At 34.2% G+C, this 20,311-nt stretch overlaps 3 protein-coding genes across 3 annotated transcripts; 1 reads left to right on the top strand and 2 right to left on the bottom strand.

The window, feature by feature from the left end:
* Positions 1–1,106: 1,106 nt before the first annotated feature.
* On the bottom strand, positions 1,107–7,912 carry LOC145609551 (putative protein S-acyltransferase 1). Its single transcript, XM_081665007.1, has 10 exons — positions 7,855–7,912; positions 7,589–7,714; positions 7,289–7,317; positions 6,442–6,450; positions 6,168–6,320; positions 4,440–4,619; positions 4,054–4,356; positions 2,805–3,026; positions 1,887–2,360; positions 1,107–1,182 (listed from the first exon to the last, which is right to left on the bottom strand). The coding sequence occupies exons 1-9, from the start codon at positions 7,910–7,912 to the stop codon at positions 1,917–1,919; spliced, it is 1,524 nt and encodes a 507-aa protein (XP_081521133.1). The 3' UTR covers positions 1,107–1,182; positions 1,887–1,916.
* Positions 7,913–10,577: 2,665 nt separating this feature from the next.
* Positions 10,578–12,301, top strand: LOC145609301 (large ribosomal subunit protein cL37 alpha-like). Its single transcript, XM_081664816.1, has 2 exons — positions 10,578–10,737; positions 11,713–12,301. Exons 1-2 carry the CDS (start codon positions 10,662–10,664, stop codon positions 12,057–12,059), a joined length of 423 nt encoding a protein of 140 aa, XP_081520942.1. The 5' UTR covers positions 10,578–10,661; the 3' UTR covers positions 12,060–12,301.
* A 511-nt stretch (positions 12,302–12,812) lies between these two features.
* LOC145608530 (E3 ubiquitin protein ligase RIE1-like) lies at positions 12,813–19,653 on the bottom strand. Its single transcript, XM_081664145.1, has 4 exons — positions 19,068–19,653; positions 18,152–18,271; positions 13,570–13,837; positions 12,813–13,292 (listed from the first exon to the last, which is right to left on the bottom strand). The coding sequence occupies exons 1-4, from the start codon at positions 19,490–19,492 to the stop codon at positions 13,128–13,130; spliced, it is 978 nt and encodes a 325-aa protein (XP_081520271.1). The 5' UTR covers positions 19,493–19,653; the 3' UTR covers positions 12,813–13,127.
* Positions 19,654–20,311: the final 658 nt, after the last annotated feature.

Consider the following 20,311-nt stretch of genomic DNA (forward strand, 5'->3'; position numbering starts at 1 on the left):
ATTCACATATTTCTATTGATCTAAACTTAATTAAAATTATAACTATTTAATAAAATTTTTAAAAATAAACTTCCTGTAGTGTCCCATTTACAACTAATAATCACATTATTTGACTTTTGCTCAAGTTTTGGGAAGATGAAATGACTTAGGGCCTGGTCTCTTACGTACATTGAAATTCAGTTCAGTTCAGTTCAGCTCAGCTTAGTTCAGTTCAGCTCCTAATTTCCTTCTCTTATAAAACATTCATTTCAGTTCAGTTTAGTTCAGCTCAGTTCATTTCAGCTCCTAATTTCCTTCTCTTATAAAAAATTCATTTCAGTTCAGTTCAGTTCAGCTCAACTCAGTTCAGATTAGTTCAGTTGAACTGAACTGAACACAAGTTCAATATTATTGTTAAAATTATATCTTTCAGTTTATAACTCCCTGATTTAATTACATAGAATTATAGAAATAGATGGCATGTAGTAAAGAATGACCATACTAAAAAGTAATGTCATCAATGATAATTTTTGCACAAACAAACAATATAAAAAATAAAGAAGCAGATTACAAAATATGCTATCATCAGATCAACTTCAATTGTTACATTATTACATACAAAAACTTTAATTATATGATAGATAATAATTATAATATCATTACTTTAGCTTCATATTCTACTCTGCCCATCACACATATACACTAATAATACTTGAAAGTTATTACACATTTACACCTCCATGGCCCATAATGAAAAACACTTTTTTTTTTTCATGGCAAAAAAGCTTTACTAAAATTTCTAAGTTTATGAAAATATACAAATTAGAAGAAAAAATATCTCAGAGGGAAGGAACAAAGAGGGGAATTCAAAATCAAACTGAAAAATAAGAAAAAATAAGAAGGAAAAAAAAAACGTAAACTGCAGATATTTTACAAAATGATACACCTCATTTCACTGTAAATTTTTACATAATACACTTTTGGTGCCACCATAACACATAATTGAACTCTTTCTCCTTTTAGGTACATGAAAGATACTTAAGTCTTTTCCCTGGTCGTCTAAATCACGAAAAAAATCCCTCATGATCGATTATGCCTCAATATACAACGATTCATGAGCCTGATTCCATTAGAGGTCCATGTATGAGAATAATTCTCACTTGATTTAACCATGAAGTTGTGATTACCTGCTTCAACCTGTAACTAATAACAAGCAGATATGTATCAACTAATTAGCTAATACAGCAGAACACTCGAATTAAAAACATATACTTCATAACTCAGTAGAAATATAAAGCAGCAAGTCAGCAACATACATTCCTCCAACTCGCCTAAATTGCACAACGTATAGTAAGAGCATGATTGTACAATAAATCAGTAATTAGAATACTGGTATGATAATGGAAGATCTTGTAATATCAATGCATTAAATCTATTGACGTTGTAGGTAAGAAGTTTCTGCATCTGTTGTCTCAGAAATGGCTCAAAATTTTGCATATCCGAGTAATTGCTTCATGGGGCAGTTGTCTGAGAAGTGTTATGCAAATCTCTGGGAATGCAACCAAAGAAAAATAAAATCGAGTGGAGAAGATAGGTGTGATAGATGAAATCTCTTATGGTGGTATCTTAAGGTACAAGGTGGTATGTTGGATGGATGTGATGGTTGAGAGGTGCAAGTTTAGTACCTAATGAGAGTCATCTATCATTTTTCTCGGTCTGTGAAGCATTATACAGTTATGCTGCAGACATATAGTAAAATCAGAACTCAGATGCATTAATAGTTGATATTAATTCATGTCCTGTTGTTCATGAGTAATAAAAAGAAAATAAGTTTTTAAGTCTACAAAAAAAAAAAAAAAAAAAAAAAATTAGAGTATAAGCTTGTATAAAATTAGAGTTGAGATTACCTTCACAATCAGGGTATTCACATGGCAGCCTTAACGAACATCAACATTCTCGGATTTGTTTGCCATGTCAGCAGCATCTCGAGATGTGGCTTGATATCCTTGAGGTGCAGAAGCTTGTCCTGGGGCCAATAGAAACTGATCAGTTGAAGTGTCTTGGTTACCTACTTTCTTCTTCAACTTTTCATCACTATCTGCATAATTACAGTTCTGAAAATTACTTTGAAGCACCCAACGCCCACTTTGCGTAAGCCTTTGTGTGATTTCCTGATCTGAATTTTTCCCAAATCCAGTATAGCTTTCATTGTCACTTGGAGTCATAGGTATAACTATGTCTTCTACGATCACCAACTCTCTGAAATTGATAGCTGAAGGTGGCGTTTTGGTGAATAGGACTTGTTTAATATTCTTGATCACACCAAAATTATGGGGGTTTTTTCCCTTGTCATACCGATACCGGAAGTTCTCATAAGTTGTCTGCCTTGGAAAACATAATATATCAGATTGAAGTGAAAATGTTATGAGGCATTGAGACCTTAAATGTTAAGACCCAGTCACCCAGGCACATGCTTAAGTTCTGGTACATGTCTATGAAATTGAAACCTACGCTACACAGACTCGACTACAACAATCGGAAATGAGTACGTCTTCAACAGCTCCAAGCACCAACCATTTAATGAAATCTTTGAATGTTTATGTCTTTTAATTGTCACACATCTAACACAGAGATTTGAGATGAAATGAAAGAGTCTAAATAACAGTCTTCAGCTAATATGAGTATGACATGAAGGGGTGTGCTCAAGAAGTTATATACCCCATGTGCTAAAGCTTCAAGGCTTAGTAGCCTGAGCATTGTACAATTCATACTTTCTCATAGCAGAAAATGTAAACTTATTATAATTTTGGGTGTAAGATCATCACCTGGTTAGTTGACATCAAGTAGAAGTGAAAGAGGGTAAGTCCACCAACAAACCAGACAGCTACAAAGCAATAAACGACTAGAATGACTGAAACAACATCACGAGACATTGAATGCACAAGGCTTTTCCTTCTTCGAAGAAGATTGATCAATGAAAATGTAAAGACGTATATGCACAAGAACGTTGATGAAGATATGAAGAAGATGAAGAAACGGTAATTACGCTGAAGAAAAATTGAGAATTTTAGTTAGTAACACTTGTAGCAGGATAAGAGTTTGAAAAAAAAAAAAAAACAAACAAACAAGAAAAGAAGAGAAAATTATAATACAGATGGTAGAGCAAGAAACAACATAGGAAAACCTTACAAAGGCAGATTAGGCATACACATTCATCAATTTTAAAAAAAAAGAAATTCAGATTTCTATATTCAAGTGATTAATCATTCGAACCTGAATCTGAAACTGAAAGAAACAAATCATATCATCAACATTCTTTGACATAGTACAAGTTTGACACTGGTTATAGTTAGAGGCTACTGCAACAGATGTTTTATTCAGTTCATTATTAAGATTATGTAACCCACTGGACAAAAAAATGGTGGTTTGTCTATGTCTGTATGTTACATACTGGTATTAATATAATTTCTTTAACATATTGTTGAAGACTGTTTCCGTCATGTATAGGCTAAAACAGGGGTTCTACTTGGTCCTGGAAAAACAAGACAATGCAAAAGAGCTCATGCAGTCTTGTATAGTAATGGTCTAAGTTATTTACATTTAACACTTAGTTAAGAATAAATTCATTTCAAGTCCGTGAAAGATACTTTATCAAGTCTTAGTAGTTAGATGTCCTATCATTCAGGGAAGGATTTTGATGACAGTGTTTCCAATGGTTACAGGAAGCTCAATTGTAAAAAACTTTATAAAGACAACTGCAGATGCAATAGAGCATTCAAACGAGCAAACTTACCCTTTTGATTGCAGTAAAGTTATTACCAAAAAAACAGAGAGAATACAAGAAAGCTAGATGAATGTATACAGCCAAAATTACAAGAAAGTTTGACTATGGGATATAGATCTGGCTTCATTTGAATAAGTAGTATCATTTCTCAAAATTTATAGGAAATTTATATGCTGAAAATTGAAATAACAAATTCTTGATAAAACCTTTTTTTGATGCAGAGACTTCAGACAATACCATATTAAAGCGTCATATATTTGTATGATCAAGAATAATACAGGTTAACTTACTAGTCCAATACACTGACCCACCCATGGACAATGATGATCAAATCTCTGCACACAATTGTTGCATATTGAGCAATGAGAAGCACGGGGTGGGCGGTAAAGCCTACAAGTTTCACAAAACTTGACTTTAACTGTGTAGCCATTAATCGTCACATCCTTAGTGCGAGGAATCCTAAGAATACCAGATTTGCCCGTTGCTACCAATTCCCTTGATGAAGAACCTGAACCTTCATCTTCAATTGGCCTATGGTTTCTTGGTATTATTCCTGGATCTCGAACAGATGTCATGTAAAGGAACAACAAATCCTACAAAGTTCATAAACTGCATAAGACTAACACATATATCAATAAGGCTCAAAATAACATAAATCAATCAAAGAAAAACGTACCATAAAAGTGAGAATGACACCTGTGGTGAGCACCCCATATCCATATAGTGGATCATGTTCTTTGATCCTAACGAGCATCCTTATACAGAAAGTAATAGCTGGACATCCTATCAAAAATGATGATAAATACAAGGATCCCGCATCAGGACCAAGTACCAATCTCCCACCACAAAGAAATTTCTGCCATGCAACAAGTGGAAGTAAATCAATCCTATTCCTTACATAGCTTAGGCATTTCATTCAACTAAGAGCTACAAGACATCACATGTAAACATTGATCCACTTTGCATTGTCTAGCAATGATCGAAAAGGATTCAAACCCTAGTAAATTGTTAGTCAAATAAAATGACTTTAGATCAAAACATTCTTTATTTGATCTTCCAATTTTTGCACATACAACAACACTATGCCTATAGTAGCAGATTGTCAATATAAATCAGATTGTCAATATAAATCAGGAAAAATACTATCAATCAAACAAAAAGACCATGGAAGTATGCTCAACCTAGGTTACTCTGATTCTTTACTATGTCTTGTGTAATTTTGTTGTACATTTAACAATCCAACATATTAATAATTCCTTAACCTTTCAAGTTTCACCTCAATACCTCGGATTAATCATTACAGGCATAATATTGGTGGGTAAAATATATACAAAGTACATAAGAAAGTGATGAAAACATTATGCAATATAACACTCACAAACGAATTTAATAGTCTCTGTAATTTCTGCCATGCAACAAGGGGTGTTCATCAAAGCTACTCCTCGCATAGTTTAGGCAATCTTCATGTAAAAAAGTAAATACAACCAAAATACTCAACTTTATCTAAAAAGACTTGGAGGATAATCAGAGTTTTCATTCAAGTTAAAGATACACAACATCACATGCAAACATTGATCCACTTTGGCCAGCATGATTGTAAGGGAATCAAACCTTTAACCCCAACCAGTAAACTTGCATCAAATAAACTGAAATAAGATCAAGAATCCTTGATTTGATCTTCCAAATCTTGTATTTGCATCAAACAGCTCTACACCCATAGTAGCTTATTGCCATTTGCCAATAAAAATCAGGATAAATGACATCAATTGAGCAAACAGACCACGGGCACGTGCTTAGCCTAAGTTACTTTGATTCGTTATTCTAATTTCATGTAATGTTGTCGTAAACATAATCCAACATATTAATTAAATCCTTGCTCAACACCTCAGTTTGATCATTAAAGAAATATTGGTGGAGAACAAAAACATAAGAAAACTGAGATACAAAAACACTATGCTATTGCTATACAATCCTCACAAATGAACCTAATACAAGAGGGTTTAACAAGAGCTATCTAACAGGTCCACCTAAAATGTTTTCAAATGCATTATTATGTGAAGGTACATGTAGATTTCAGTGTCCAAAGGTGTTAAGACATAATCTCCATGTCTAGAATTTCGAGTCCTAGCATGTCATACACTTATACCTATGTCAAGCTAATATAGTGCTCAACTAATCACCATCAATTAGCAATTTAGCATTAACCCAAATTCAAAAGCATGAAACATTTTGAGTTTTGTCAACTATAAAAACAGGCAATGATAACAATTCATATCAAATGGCCAACACCAAAATGTACTACATGATAATTAAACATGAAAACCCCACATTTCCAAATTCAAAAATTCAATGAACAACAACATTTAAAACATAAAAGATCATAGGAAAACAGGGCATCACATACATTGTTCCCAGGCCAAACTTTATAGAGCCTCTCAGGTTTCGACGAGCGCGTGGAATGCACAGATTGAGACTCATAATTCCAAGAAGAACCCCCATCAGGAGGCATGCTATTACGTCTACTAAGGATCTGTATTTGGTCATCCATGGCTATTATCTAACACCCATCATCAAAATCATACTTATTAAATAGAACTTTTTTCACAGGGGAATTTTATCAAACAGTTGGTGGGCAATGCAGCAGAAGGGAAGATTAAGATGTATGATCTTATTCTTACCAGCTTCCCCTGCTAATCATACAATACAATCAATTAATTTTGCCCAGATTTTACACAATCCTTTGAATTTTTTTTCCCCTTATTTCTTCATCTCTATCTTTCGACAGCAAATCTTCCAAAATCCAAGGAATTGTGGGGGTGATCTAATGGTTTTGTTTAGCCCTCAAATTTAGGAGGTTGGCATAGTATTAGTATGTCAACATGACCAATAATTCAAATGGGGCAATTTATTTCATTTTTCTCGTGCTATTGGATTTTCATGTCACTCAATTAAAATTTATTAGGTCCGGTTTTGTTCACCTTAAAATAACAATACGAGTATTGTATAAAAATAAAGAAAATTTATCAATTACTATCACGTATTAAAGCGACTTTGAAAATTACTTTTTAAGTCTTTTATGACGTCATTAATCCACGTTAAACCCATAATTAAGCAATTTAACCCTTAATTACATTTATCCAACCCCGTATATTCCTAATTAATTACCCCATACATTTAACCCCAATTATATTACTCATATTTTAGGGTTTTCTACAGTTTAGGTGCTATAACGAATAACTAGGTCAATGTTTAGACTAAAGTGTGAAATATGGAATTTAATTGAGGTGTAACGGGTGCAATTAAGAATAATAAGATTCACTTCAATAATAAAATTCGTAGCTGTTATAATGGAAGTCCAAAAGTGTTAGTTGTTAGTAGTCCTTAGTACGAGTACGAAGTACAATTTTTTGTTCAAATAGATGATAAAGACAATGATGGAGGTCATAATAATGATTCGAGAATTGAATATATATTGCACCCAACAACACGTTACTAAATTATTGTCGGAGCATGATATATATTCACATTTAGAAGTAACACGAGAGACTCCAAACCTTTAGAAGATCAAGAACAAAATTCATAAATAATTCTTTCTAAATAAATTTCTTACACCAAACCAAGCATTAATTATTCAAGAATTACATCAATGCTGAGCGACGCAAATGAATGTAATTGCATCACAAATTTGTTGCAACATCGACGTAAATACACCTAAAGTAAGCAAGTAAATCAAATGACGTTTTTCTACTAGTGAATTGAATTGAATTGAATTGTAGTACTACGTAGTATCAATGTCGCAACAACATGTAGAGTAATCGATGCAACCTCCATTATCAAATTTACTGCCTTCAGCTAAGCAAGAAGCTTGACAAACATTACTATCACATGGTGAAACAATAATTGGATACTCTGAACATACTGGTCGACCACCACCACTACCACACATAATACCTGATAATAATAATAATAATAATAATATTCATCAATGAAAATGAAAAATTTAATTAGTGATATGCTTGTAATTAAGCAAGAATTTTACAAATATTACATAAAATTTGTTCTAATATTAAGAATAATCGTCGATAACTTACCATATGGGAGCAAGAACACTAATAATATGATGAACAAAGTATGAAATCCTTTAGCCATTGATGAATTATGAATTAAAAGAAATAAAACAAGCAATTTTATGTGCAATTTAGACTTAATTACATGTATTCTATTTATATACATAGGCAAATGCACAAAAACCCTACTTTCCAAGTATAATATGATACTACATAATAGGCTACTAATTAATGCTCAATTTAATTTGGTAAATTATTGTTAGAAATCATATGCAATTCCCTTATTTGTTCCTTCTATATATATTATAATCATGATTGTCTTCCTAATCAAAAGTTATTTCTTTTTTGACATTGCAAATTTACCATCATTCTGTTAATTTAGAGATATGCAATTTTAGGTAGTAATCTTTAGAATATTTGGTAATACGTCTTCTAAAAAGATTGTTTCCTAACTTATAATATGTTACTATATGTTGTACTAAGCTAGTAATATAGTATCTATTCAAAAAAAAAAAAAAAAAAAAAAAAAAAAAAAAAAGCTAGTAATATAGTATATGCTTGCAATGGTTGATATGTGAATCTTAAAAAAATTTCATGTGATGTTGACCTATGACTTCAAAAAACATCTACTTGTATTAATTATTGAGTCTAGTTTATAAAAAATACGGAGTAATGTTAGTTAAATTACTACTCTAGTACTCTGTAGACTATAAGGGGAAAATATTTATAAGATTAAAGGGATATGAATTGAAGTTGAATATATAAGAGAGATGTGTGTTTTTATACTACTATCTTCGTTCTTAGAAGATGTTCTTATATTAAATCTTTATATTATTCTGATTATTTGGTCGAAAAATATATACAAGTTAGAAGTAGTCTGAAATTCTGAATATATCCGAATAATAAATTTTATTATTCACGCTCTTTTTTAGCGTGATACATTCTCCTTAGAGATTGCAATAACTAATATCAAATTTTGTGTCTTATAAGTATTTAAATTTGTATTATGAAACTTTAAAATATTATTACTTTTATTCAACAACATATTTTTAAAAAAATTGTTTTTAATAAGCTATTTTATTAAAAAAAAAATAATATAGTTAAATTAAAATTGATAACTCCATATATAAATAGTAGTGGAAGCAGTTCCAAAAAAACGTACTTCGATTTACAAAAAGCGTATTCGTAAAAATCTTTGGAAAAAAGGGAAATGTCAAATGTTTCAATAATTATTCGAGTATTAAAGTGTTCAGATTATGATCCACAAGCTAGTAACATAAGGAGACTCGACACGTACTTTCAATTCTTTAATCATTTTGTAACTATAACACAACTTTAATTTCAACGCCCCTTAGAAAATCATGAATACAATATGAAACAAAACTTATTAATTATTTAAGAACTACGTTAATTACATTTGCATTATGTTTTATATTTTATCAAGGTCACAACAACATGAATCGCTATTGATGCAATCACAATTAGCTCCATATCTACCGGACTTAGCTAGGCAAGCATCCAAACATGATTCATACGTGCAAGATGTCAAAGGAAATGGATTCTCTGCGCATACTTTTGGATCACCTGCATGTACGCTACCTAATATATAACATTTTAAATGAAAATTTTATTAGTTGGTGATATACTTGTATATGAGCAAGAATTTAAAAAATTTACGTATTTCTAACAAAAAAAATAATAATTATATTAATATAATCGCTAATAATTACCATATGGGAGAAAGAACAATGACATTACGAAGAACAAAGTAAACAATCCCTTAGCCATGGATGATTTCGATGATGGAAACAAACAATTAGAGAATTTCTTGAATGTAAAGAATTTTGTGTGCAATTTTTATAATTTATATTATAAGTTTATAATCTCTATTATATAAGCCAAGAGGGTGTGGTATCCGCATGATATTGCATCAATATCCTTACTCATCCTTCTTTATGATTTATTTAGATTATTAGGGTATTTTAGATAATCGAATATCTCATAAATCACTTTCTATGACATAAAATGAAATCAAACATGATTATATATGTCATAATTCAATCAAGTAGCAATCAAATTAGATGCTTTCAAAATCATCTATAAATGCTGCAATCTTAATTCCCGGTTTCTTTTCATTTGATCATATTTTTGTCATATTTGCCAATACATATATTTAACCATTAATAGGTTTAATTTTTAATAAGCAAAAATTATTTAAAAAATTAGATATTTTGAAAATATATATCGTAACGAATCTAACAAGATCTCACATTTTCACATGACTATATTTTTCATTATGTATAAATTACAAAACATGATCAAAAGAAAGTGTATAAATAATGTCAAAGCGTATAAACTGGAAAAAAAAATAAAAGCATATTATTAATTAACTCATAATTAACAACATTCACCTTTCACCGTTTTACTTCATATATATTTCAAAATTATCATGCATTATTAAAATCGATTCACCTTTTTATGCAATAAAGATGGTTGGGAAATATTAGAGTAAGATCGTATAATATTTCTCACAAATTTAGGACATATTTGTATCTTTATACTAATGAGTTCTCAACATTTAGACTAGTGTTGTAATCATATGTATATTGATCGTACACACTCCAATTCAAAGAGTTTTCCCGAATTTTAACATGATAGCAAGGTCACGGGTATAAATCGCAACCATTCATTTCCTTGCAAAGTGAAATATTAAGCGCAAAATTTAATTTAACCAAGTAGTTTCCTCCAATGTGAATTTTAATTTATCCTCGCCATCATTACAAAAGCTTATCCATAAGCCACCCTTTCACTCTACTGCGCTAAGCAGAGAGATGGCTCTCCTTTCACCTCTCCTTTCTCTCTCCTCTGCTCCTCCTTTCACCTCCATTGCTCTTTCTTCTTCCTTCCGTAAGTATTTTCTTCCTTCTTTCATTCATTTTTAGTTTCTGGGTTTCAATTTTCTGCATTTATTATGCAATTCATTCATCATGTTAACTGAATTCTGAGTTTTGTTTACCTTTTTGTGTATAACATGGTTCAATTATCTTAGTGATTTAATACCCATTTTCTGTTTTCTGCTTTGCCCTGTTATTTGGGTTTATCTTGCTTTTGTATTTCATTGGGGAATTTCGTCGAGCAGTTGGAGTGCTTCTTGGTGTAATGTCAAATTGAATCAAATTTTAAGCCGGATTTATGCTTTGATTTATCTGTTTAATCATTTAAATCAATCTTGTTGATGTTGCATTGATGGGAATTTGGATCAGTTTTGAATTACTACTTTTGTTCTTCATTGGGCTCCCAATTTCCCAGTTTTATCTAATTGATTGAATTTCGAATTTCTGTAACCTGTAAGTTTTATGGGATTAGGAAGATAACTTTTGTTTGTGGAGCCTTTAATTCCTGAATTTGGCTCACAATTTGCTTATATTCCTAAGAATTAGGACATACTACACCCCACTTGGTTCCCTAGCACTCTTGTAAGGCTGTTTGCTACAATGTTCTCGAGTTAGCTCGGAACGAGCTATGTATGCAGCTTTTGGGGGGTTTTCCACAATTCCGCCTTGATTTTTGCTTATGAATATTCAGGTCATCTTTCTGCAGCTTTCTTTTTGGGGTTGGTTTTATTCCTTGTAGATGCCATATCAGTAATCACCTCGACGAAATATCTGAGTAGGGATCGTAGCAAGGTTTGAGGTGTCTTGTATAGATAATGTAGATTGTTGCTGAAAATGAATCTTACAAAAGCATTGTATGGAGTATTAATGTACATGTACTGTTGGAATGATATTCGAATTAGAAATCGAACATGAATGTTGTTGCCTGGCCTATTTACTTTGTTATACTGTCCTAATGGATGACTGACTTTTTGAGGTGGACTTTCAGCAACCAGGCTGCAAAATGTGTGTGTTGCGTTGCATCCAACCTTTGGACACAGCTTACAGGCTCATGGACCCGTAATTGCTCAAAAGAGAGGCATTGTCGTTGCAATGGTCTCAGCTGCAGAGGAGCCGGCTGGAGAAGGTGGAGATAAGCCAGCAGATGAGGAAGATAAGAAATCAGTTGAGAATCTTCCACTGGAGTCAAAGTTGCAGATGAAGCTTGAACAGAAGATAAAGATGAAATTGGCAAAGAAGATTAGACTCCGGAGGAATCGTCTAATGCGAAAAAGAAAGATGAGGAAGAAGGGCCGATGGCCACCTTCAAAGATGAAGAAGCTCAAGAATGTGTAAGAGAAGCAGCAGCCAGGTTACTAATTGTTTGGCTTAAGAAAAAAATGTTTAATACTCCTTTTGTAGCATGTTTTGTATTTTGTTCTAGAAGAGAAACCTTGCCTGTAGATGCCGAAGTTGATGAGAAACATAGATATGCACAACTTTTTCCAATTCAGCAGAATGTATATGTTTGAACAATTTGTACTTGTTTTCCTGTTTGCGACAATCTGTCAAGGGCAATGTAGATCATTTTTCCAGTATTCGGCTTTAATTTTTCCTCTTGGATTCTCCCAATGTTAGCCCTTTTCCCGCGCATGAATTGACTTGGTTTTCAATTTATTGAATTTGGTTTAGTTCAGTCAATTTGATTTCTATGTTTTTATTTCATTTTAGCTCAATTCAATTTCATTTATTCCAAGTAAAAAAAAAATATAATAATAATAAAATCAAAATAAAAGCCTCATAGAACTTTAATTACGGCCTTTCTTAATTTCCAATAAATATTGGAGTTGGTTAGATGAAGTTCGGCAAATTCAGTTAATTTACAGTTAAGTGTTCATTTTTTCAAATTCTGGTTTAAAGCCTGGGATGGGAGGGAGGGCATAGTCCCAGCAGTTGGTCGAAATCATCTAGAGGTGGAAAGGGCATAGAGAGGCAAAGCTAGCATGCCTTCAATGTTACAAAGTCGTGCAACACGTGCCTTTTTCTTTCCAGGCAAAACTCGTCCCAGTAGTTTTAGATAGCAACTCCGTGATACAGACTTTACAGTCATACTGCAATTTTTCAGCATTATATCAATTATTGCTTCATGATTTGATAACCAAAAAAAATTGATGCTATGGTGAGTTAGAAAGAAACCTAAATTAAGAATTGATTATTTACACTAATTTAACAGTTAAGATTACAGAAGCCGGGGGAAACAGTTTTCTCTACAAATTGCCTTTCTACATGATCTATTAGTAGCAACCAAGTGCCAACAGATCGGTAAGAAATCAGCAGTGCTTCATCACTGTCGATCTTCATTTCGAGGGGGAGAACAGTTAGCTGACTGAGCTAATAAACACAGCTTCAGAGAGCATATTCTTATTAGACCAATGCATCACCTTTGGCCTTGATATTAAATTTGCAAAGCGGGCAGGTAGCATTTATCCGCAGCCATCTGCTGATGCATCCATAATGGAAATTGTGGTTGCATGGAAGGGTGCATAATTCTGCTCCTTCCACGTACCGTGATAAGCATATACAGCATTCCTGCAAAAGACACTAACAGGTCAGATCCCAGGGACACATTGTGTAGTCTGATACAGTACCGTGAACTAGATTTCTAATTAATATATTTCCATCATTATCCCAAAAAACAAATGGACTGCAGACCTTTGCCAACCAATAAAAATATCCTTCATGGACATCAGCATGCTTAAACTTACCGGCTAGAATTTTTTTCATTGAGAAAAAAGAGAGGGAAAATTTTATCAAGCATAAAGAATACAGTATGGTCTTATAAAATATAAAAGGCAGTGCCACTCACAGAATTTTCAAATTGCATGGCTAGTTCGTCAGCAGCATTTATGTTTCCCAGATCCACAGAGGCAGACATCTTTAATGCATAAGACTGATGGAACCTATACTTTGGAAGTAGTCTGATCTCATCTTCAGATGCTCCTTCTCTAATCGTCATGGCATAAGCAATTGCCACAATTGGGATACAACAAAAAAGAGCAAGGCAAATTATACAGGCCATTCCTATGCAAAATATCATAAAGAACACATCGAGTGCCAGGAAAACTACAGCTAACCTGCAATTCAGCAAAAAAAAAATAATTCAACAGCATGTTCCTTGAGGCTTGAGCATAAGAATACAATCCTGAGTAGCATATATATATACTGACCATATGTAGAAAGTAAGAGAATGACATCTGAAAACTATAGCACCAGTACTGTAACGTATATACTCCATGTCATATATTGCAAAACTTGAAAAATGGTCACATATTGTCCAAGAACCTATCTTAATCAGACTATTCATTTTACCCCAAGTACCAGTGTGTAATGGACCCACATATGGGCCAACTCATTAAGGTTTATACCCGTAGGCCCAAGGTTGACAAAGTGAGCAAGGTTGACATTTAAAAGCAATTCAACGGTAAAGAAAAAGAAAAAGGGGGAGCTTGGACAGGAGGAGGGAAACATGGGGAGCAGTAGCTATGTGAAGGAAGCCAATTCAGGAAAGAAGACAAATATGAAAGAGAAATCACAACACTTTGGGAACCATGGGGAGAATTCTAATTTCTAAAGTACTAGAAGACAATACTAAGTAATATTAGGGCATGCTTGTAGCTTGAGTATATAAAGAAATTAAGTAGTAATAGCAACTATCCAGAAATTGAGTGAATCCATTGGAGATTAGCAGCCTCCAGCTACCTTGAGATTTATAGCCTAAAGCTATAGTTTATCCTTGTAACTTCCTGTTAATTTCGAATCAATTAATCAAAGTACTCTAGCTTGTCTTAATTTCGCATTATTAATATTAAACTTGCTGTGAGAAATTCAGTTCTTGACACAGTGTTGGATCCTTGATACTCCAACATTGGTAAAGAAACTTAGGCATTTCATGACGACAAATAGCTGAGCAAAACACTTGTACACATTTGTGTCAGTATGGATTTATGGGTACCCGAGTCCAAATAAAAGTTCAGAACATTTGCCCCCTACTGAGTAGTGAGTATTGGGGTAAGCATCATAATTCATAACTGATGATTTCGGATTTCCTTAGCACCAAAAGAAGAAGAAAAATAATATTAAAAAGACTGGCTCTGAATCTTGTTTCAGTAATCATTTGTAAAGAGCAGGAAATAGCATGGTGAATACACAAATGAACCAAGGGACATATAAATCTATATACGAGGATGGGTGAGGGATAATCAACAATGGTGTACGTGTGTAACACTGTAACGAGAAAAGAACTGACAAGTCTTAAAATTTCCCACCGTGTTTGCTTTGGCATGGTAAGGTTACAACCAACCCTCATTCCTCTTGTTTCAGGTTTCTAAGCTAGAAATCCAACCTATGCTACATACTACTTATTCCTACCTCCATATCTACCAGGACTACCACGTGTTTGCCAATGCAAAAGCCACCAGTTGTCCTTCCTTTTCTTGCCCAAAACGACTACTACATCTCCCTCACTCACCACCAGCACAACTTAAGATCCTCCTTCACCCTGTCCCAAACAAGTAGGCGCACTCGTCTACGTCTAAGGTGAAACCTGTCTGAAATGACTTCCATTCAGAAAGAACCATAAAATTTTGCAAGCTGACATGCGTTCAGAAAATGCAATTAGTGGTTCATTCAGCAAACGCCCAAAAAATCAGCCCAATTCAATTCAGAGGATTTAACTTAGCTCAAGAGCAGGCCTTGTCCAGGCCTGTAACATTTCATCATTTTTACCCTAAGACCTTTGGGGCGAATCATTCAACTGATCAAATCTACAACAGTCTAGCTTCATAACAAGAGTTAAAGACTGAGCCAGTCAAATGAGTAAGCTAGCCTGAACTGACTTGGCTAGGTCCTCCAATTCTGAGATCCAACCAAAACCATGGAGGGATCTATTTGTCCACTTGCCTCCACTCTGTAACCACAATTTCAAAATACATCAGCCAGAATCACTCTCATGCCCACAACTATCTTCACTATCAAGGGTGACTAATCCACAACACCAACATAAACATCCTCTAGAGCATGCAATATAATCTCACCGTAACCACGAAGCCACAACCATATATCTCTCCTCATGCCCACAACTATCATGGCTATCAAGGGAGGCTGACCCACAGCACCAACATAAACAACTCTGTCTAGGGCTTCGGGTAACAAACAAGAATATCATTCTTTAATTCCCCCCAAAAAATATACAAGCATATACATACACACTATATATTCCCTTTATAACCACCTAGTAACATACAGATCCTCTAGAGCATACAATAACCATAGTTTCATCACCCTCTCCATCTCAGCACCCAAAGAGAGCAATAATCATTTCAGACAGCCATTAGTTTCATGCTTTCATCTGCATATCTCCATAAAAGAAATCTTAACATGCAAGTAACATTGGTAGAGAGATCCATGAGGCATTGGAAAATGGAAAGGATATCAAGCAGACAATAATTTATCTCCCCCTCTCCCCCCCCCCCCCCCCCGACCCACCCACCCTGGAAAAAAAAAATGAAATAAAAGAAACTCTTAAATTTATTGTCCTCCAATTTTTCCTCCTTGTGCATCATGAATACGACGAAGTGAGGAGCAATGACACTTGATGCTCAAATCAAACCAATCAATCTCTAAGCCAACTCCTCAAAGAGAAGATAATTTTGTAAACCACCCACACCATCAATTCATTAAAAATGAATATAGTAACAAGAACCACGTAGGAACAACTAAAAAGAACGCCCATCATGCCCCAGCAATACTGCCACCCAGACTCCTTGTGCACCTACATTATTTGGAGAGAGGGAGGAGGGGGGGGGGGGGGGGGGCAAGAAGAATACTTAATGCTTGGTCTTTAATTTAAAAGGCAGAAGAAGATGTACTAAGCCTGGAACCCTGTAAATAAGATCTACTCATATCTGATTTCTATCATGCTATTAACGGATTGATCCAACTTGGAAGCATCCCCTCCCCCTTCCCCTAATAATCTTCTGCATAAAAAATGGAGGGAATGTCCATACCCCCAAGGCCCCAACAGCCCCAAAAATAACACAAAGCAACTACATGTATTATCTATCCATAAGTTTCATTGCAAAAACTGCATACAACAGATTCACAAAGCCATAAGACAGTTAAATTAAGATTTAGCACTCTTCTAAATTTTTTGAAAATATAGTGGATTCATATTGCCACCACGCAACTACACAAATGAACTACAGGTCTACAGCTATTCTCCCCAGGATCATGAAAAAGGGAAAAGATGTAGCAAATTAGCAACCACCGATAAAAAGGATTCAAGGTCTTTTCAAAAATCTACTCATCGTGACTAATATTGAATTGAGACCAAATGGGCCACCAATGAGCTAGGAAGGAAGGAGACCAGTAGAACTGGGTTAGGAAAGGGCCCAACAAACTTATATATTGCTCTCTAAAGCACTTAATAAAGGGTTAACTACACAGTATTAACAGTAGATCAAAATCCAATTCACCTGTTCCTAATTGAAATCTGGGATTGCCCAACACAAAAGGAGCTGGAGGATCACATTCTCACATTGACAAATGACCATCATTGATACTTAAGACCTCCTTCACAACCCCTGTCAACAGTATTGCTCGTACACGTACAAACACCCAATTATTTTGGCCCATTTGCATCAGCATGACTCTAAATTGTTGATCACCAACGGTTCCCAAGGCTTCCTTTTTCTGCTCACCAGAAAATCCGACCTTAGACATGTTCTAAGGATGTACAAGATGTACATAGAGCCATACCACAAAGTTGAACAAATTGTCCCAAAAATTCTAAAATGAAGATGAATCATTTTTCTTACTGTGCTAGTATACAGGAATTAGGAACTTCCCTCTGGCACCAACCTAGATTCTGACTTGCAAGGGACATAACCTAACAGTCCAATCAAATGCAGCAAGCAGCAAGAACAGAACATAACACCAAAATCTAATAGACCTTCATCGGACTAAATTAATAACATGTGAACTGTTGTAAGTTTGCTAAACAACATACAACTAGAGCAGCGTAGGTTTTAAATGATGAGACCACAAGAAGATACAAATGAAGAATTTTAAAAAAGCCACCATAGCATAGCCCACTACTTGTTAGAAGCAAGGTTAGAATCACTTGGGAGGAGAATATTCAATCTTGAGCTTAGTAAGTGGCTATAGTCTATCAACCCAATTTTTCAGTCTGTTCATACTTGTCAGCTCTCTTAACTAAAATTCATGATCAAGTTTCTTTCTATTACTTCATCCAGTAATTTTTAATCCTTAATAGTTAACACAGGACTGTTTCATACTAACCTATGAAACAAAAGCATTTAATTTAAAATGGAACAAGAGAACCTAGAATGAAGAGTTTAATAAAAAAACAAAAAGAGAGATGTGCTTACCAATAAAGACGGGGAGAATCCTGCAAAAGGGATTGGCCTCCGGACACGATCCAGTAAAATCCAAAAACCCACCAAAAGGATGACGCTACTGTGTTCAGTGATTCCAATCTCTTCATAATACTGAAAATCAGATCAATAGAGATTTAGCAGTGACACCCTCAATGAACCAGATAACAGAAGAAGGACCACAAAGAATGCAGTGCCTGTCCGCAACCATTAACTCAACCTAACCTTTGCATGTTGCCATAAAAAATTCCTACTAATATACATATAGATAATCCTTAACCATAAATTATGACAGATGACAACTTTAAAGCGTAGCGAATAGTCCACCGGAATACTGATTATGATTTAGTGACTTTAGGCCTTATTGGCAAACTACAACCATAAACCATCAACCAAAGACATCAGTTTCAATCATTGTCATAATACCCCAAAATCACAATATAAGACATGTCAAAAAAAAAAATTGTTTCCTATATTCTGGCTATCCATTAATCAAAGATATCACTATCATCATATTCATCAAGTCAGTAAACTAACAAAATTCAATGAAAATTCCAAAATACCAACTCTATTTTTTCATTATTTTTCCTCTCGTGTTTATATTCAACCGATCACAAGCTCAACCCACCAACCCAACACTATATCGGAAACCCAATTTATATCACCCCAGAAAAATGACTAAAAACCCAAAACCAATCAGAAAAATGCCAACTTTTTCTCTCACCTACAGAAAATATCAAACATTTCAGGATTTCACCCAATTACAAGCAAAACCCACCAATCAAAATCACCTCTAACATGAAAATTACAGCACAAATTAATCAATTACATCAATTGAACCGAAAAGAAATCAAATATACAACTAATAACAAGAAATGCAAAGTTGTTGTACCAAAGCATAGAAGCATACCTATTGTGAGACTGCGAATGGCCTTCCGGCGCCGAAACGCCGCCAAAACCGCCATGATTACGGCGGCGAAACTCGTAATAAACAAACCCCACATGCAATAAACATTGTAAAGCATAGCCACCAATCCAAACCCTTAAAGGGCTTGAGGGTTTCTCTGCAATTGTGCAAAGTAACACAAAAGCAGACACCAAAACAAACCCCAAATTCCAAATTACATCAAGAACAACAAAGGGTTTACAGTAAGGTTGATCAGATGATGATGATGATGACCCATCATCGGAATCATCATCAATTCGAAGCTCCGAGTAGCCGCCATTGATGCAAGGATGGTTTAATGGAAGAAAATGAGAGAAAGTGGAAGTGAGATAATTTCTTAAATAATTTGTGGGTGTGTGATTTAGGAGGGTTGATGATTGTTCCTCCATTTTTTGAGAAAAGGGTTTTGAATTTTTGAGAAAATTTAACTAAAAAAGTGAAAATGTTTGGTGATTTTGAGCTTATTTATGGGTTTCTGGTTTTTGGGTAGAAAGGGAGAAGTTGAAGGTCGCAATTAGTGGGAGATTTTCTAAGATGGCGTTCTTCCTTTTCTGTGGGATGGTGAGTTGGTTTTTCGACATTCATGTATTTAACAATTTAGAGTATACATGGTCATAATCGGACACACTGATATAAACACATGTAAACGAGATTTCATGTGACAATTATTTAATGCAATTACTCGTAATTACTACTCCCTCTGTCCCAAAACGAACGACTCATTTGGGTTGATTACGCGGGTATTAAGAAGTTAAGTAAAAAGAAGTAAAAATATATTGAAAAGATAAATTTACATGGGATTTGTAAAAAAAAATAGAGAGAGAAAGTAATAAAATACGGAGTAACATGGAAAATCAAATTTTTATATGGGGAAGCTAATTTTGCACAAATATTGTAGCAAATTGGTGGGTGTTTAAATGCAAATGGGTCATTCTTTTTGGGACAAAATTTTGGCCAAATGAGACATTCTTTTTGGGATAAAATTTTGGCCAAATGAGTCGTTCTTTTTGGGACAGAGGGAGTAATTAGATATAACTAGCCTTTGGCTCGTTTGATGCACGGGTTATTAGTTAGGTTTTTTTTTTGAAATGTGATTCATATTTGTGTTATATGCGTTGGAGATAATATGTGTTATATGAGTAATTATGGTGGTTTCAAAAAAAAAAAAAAAAAGTAATTATGGTGACATGTGGCTAATATAGATATAC

Source organism: Chenopodium album, chromosome 23 (genome assembly GCF_948465745.1).
Source record: "Chenopodium album chromosome 23, dcCheAlbu1.1, whole genome shotgun sequence".
Classification (NCBI taxonomy): domain Eukaryota; kingdom Viridiplantae; phylum Streptophyta; class Magnoliopsida; order Caryophyllales; family Amaranthaceae; genus Chenopodium; species Chenopodium album.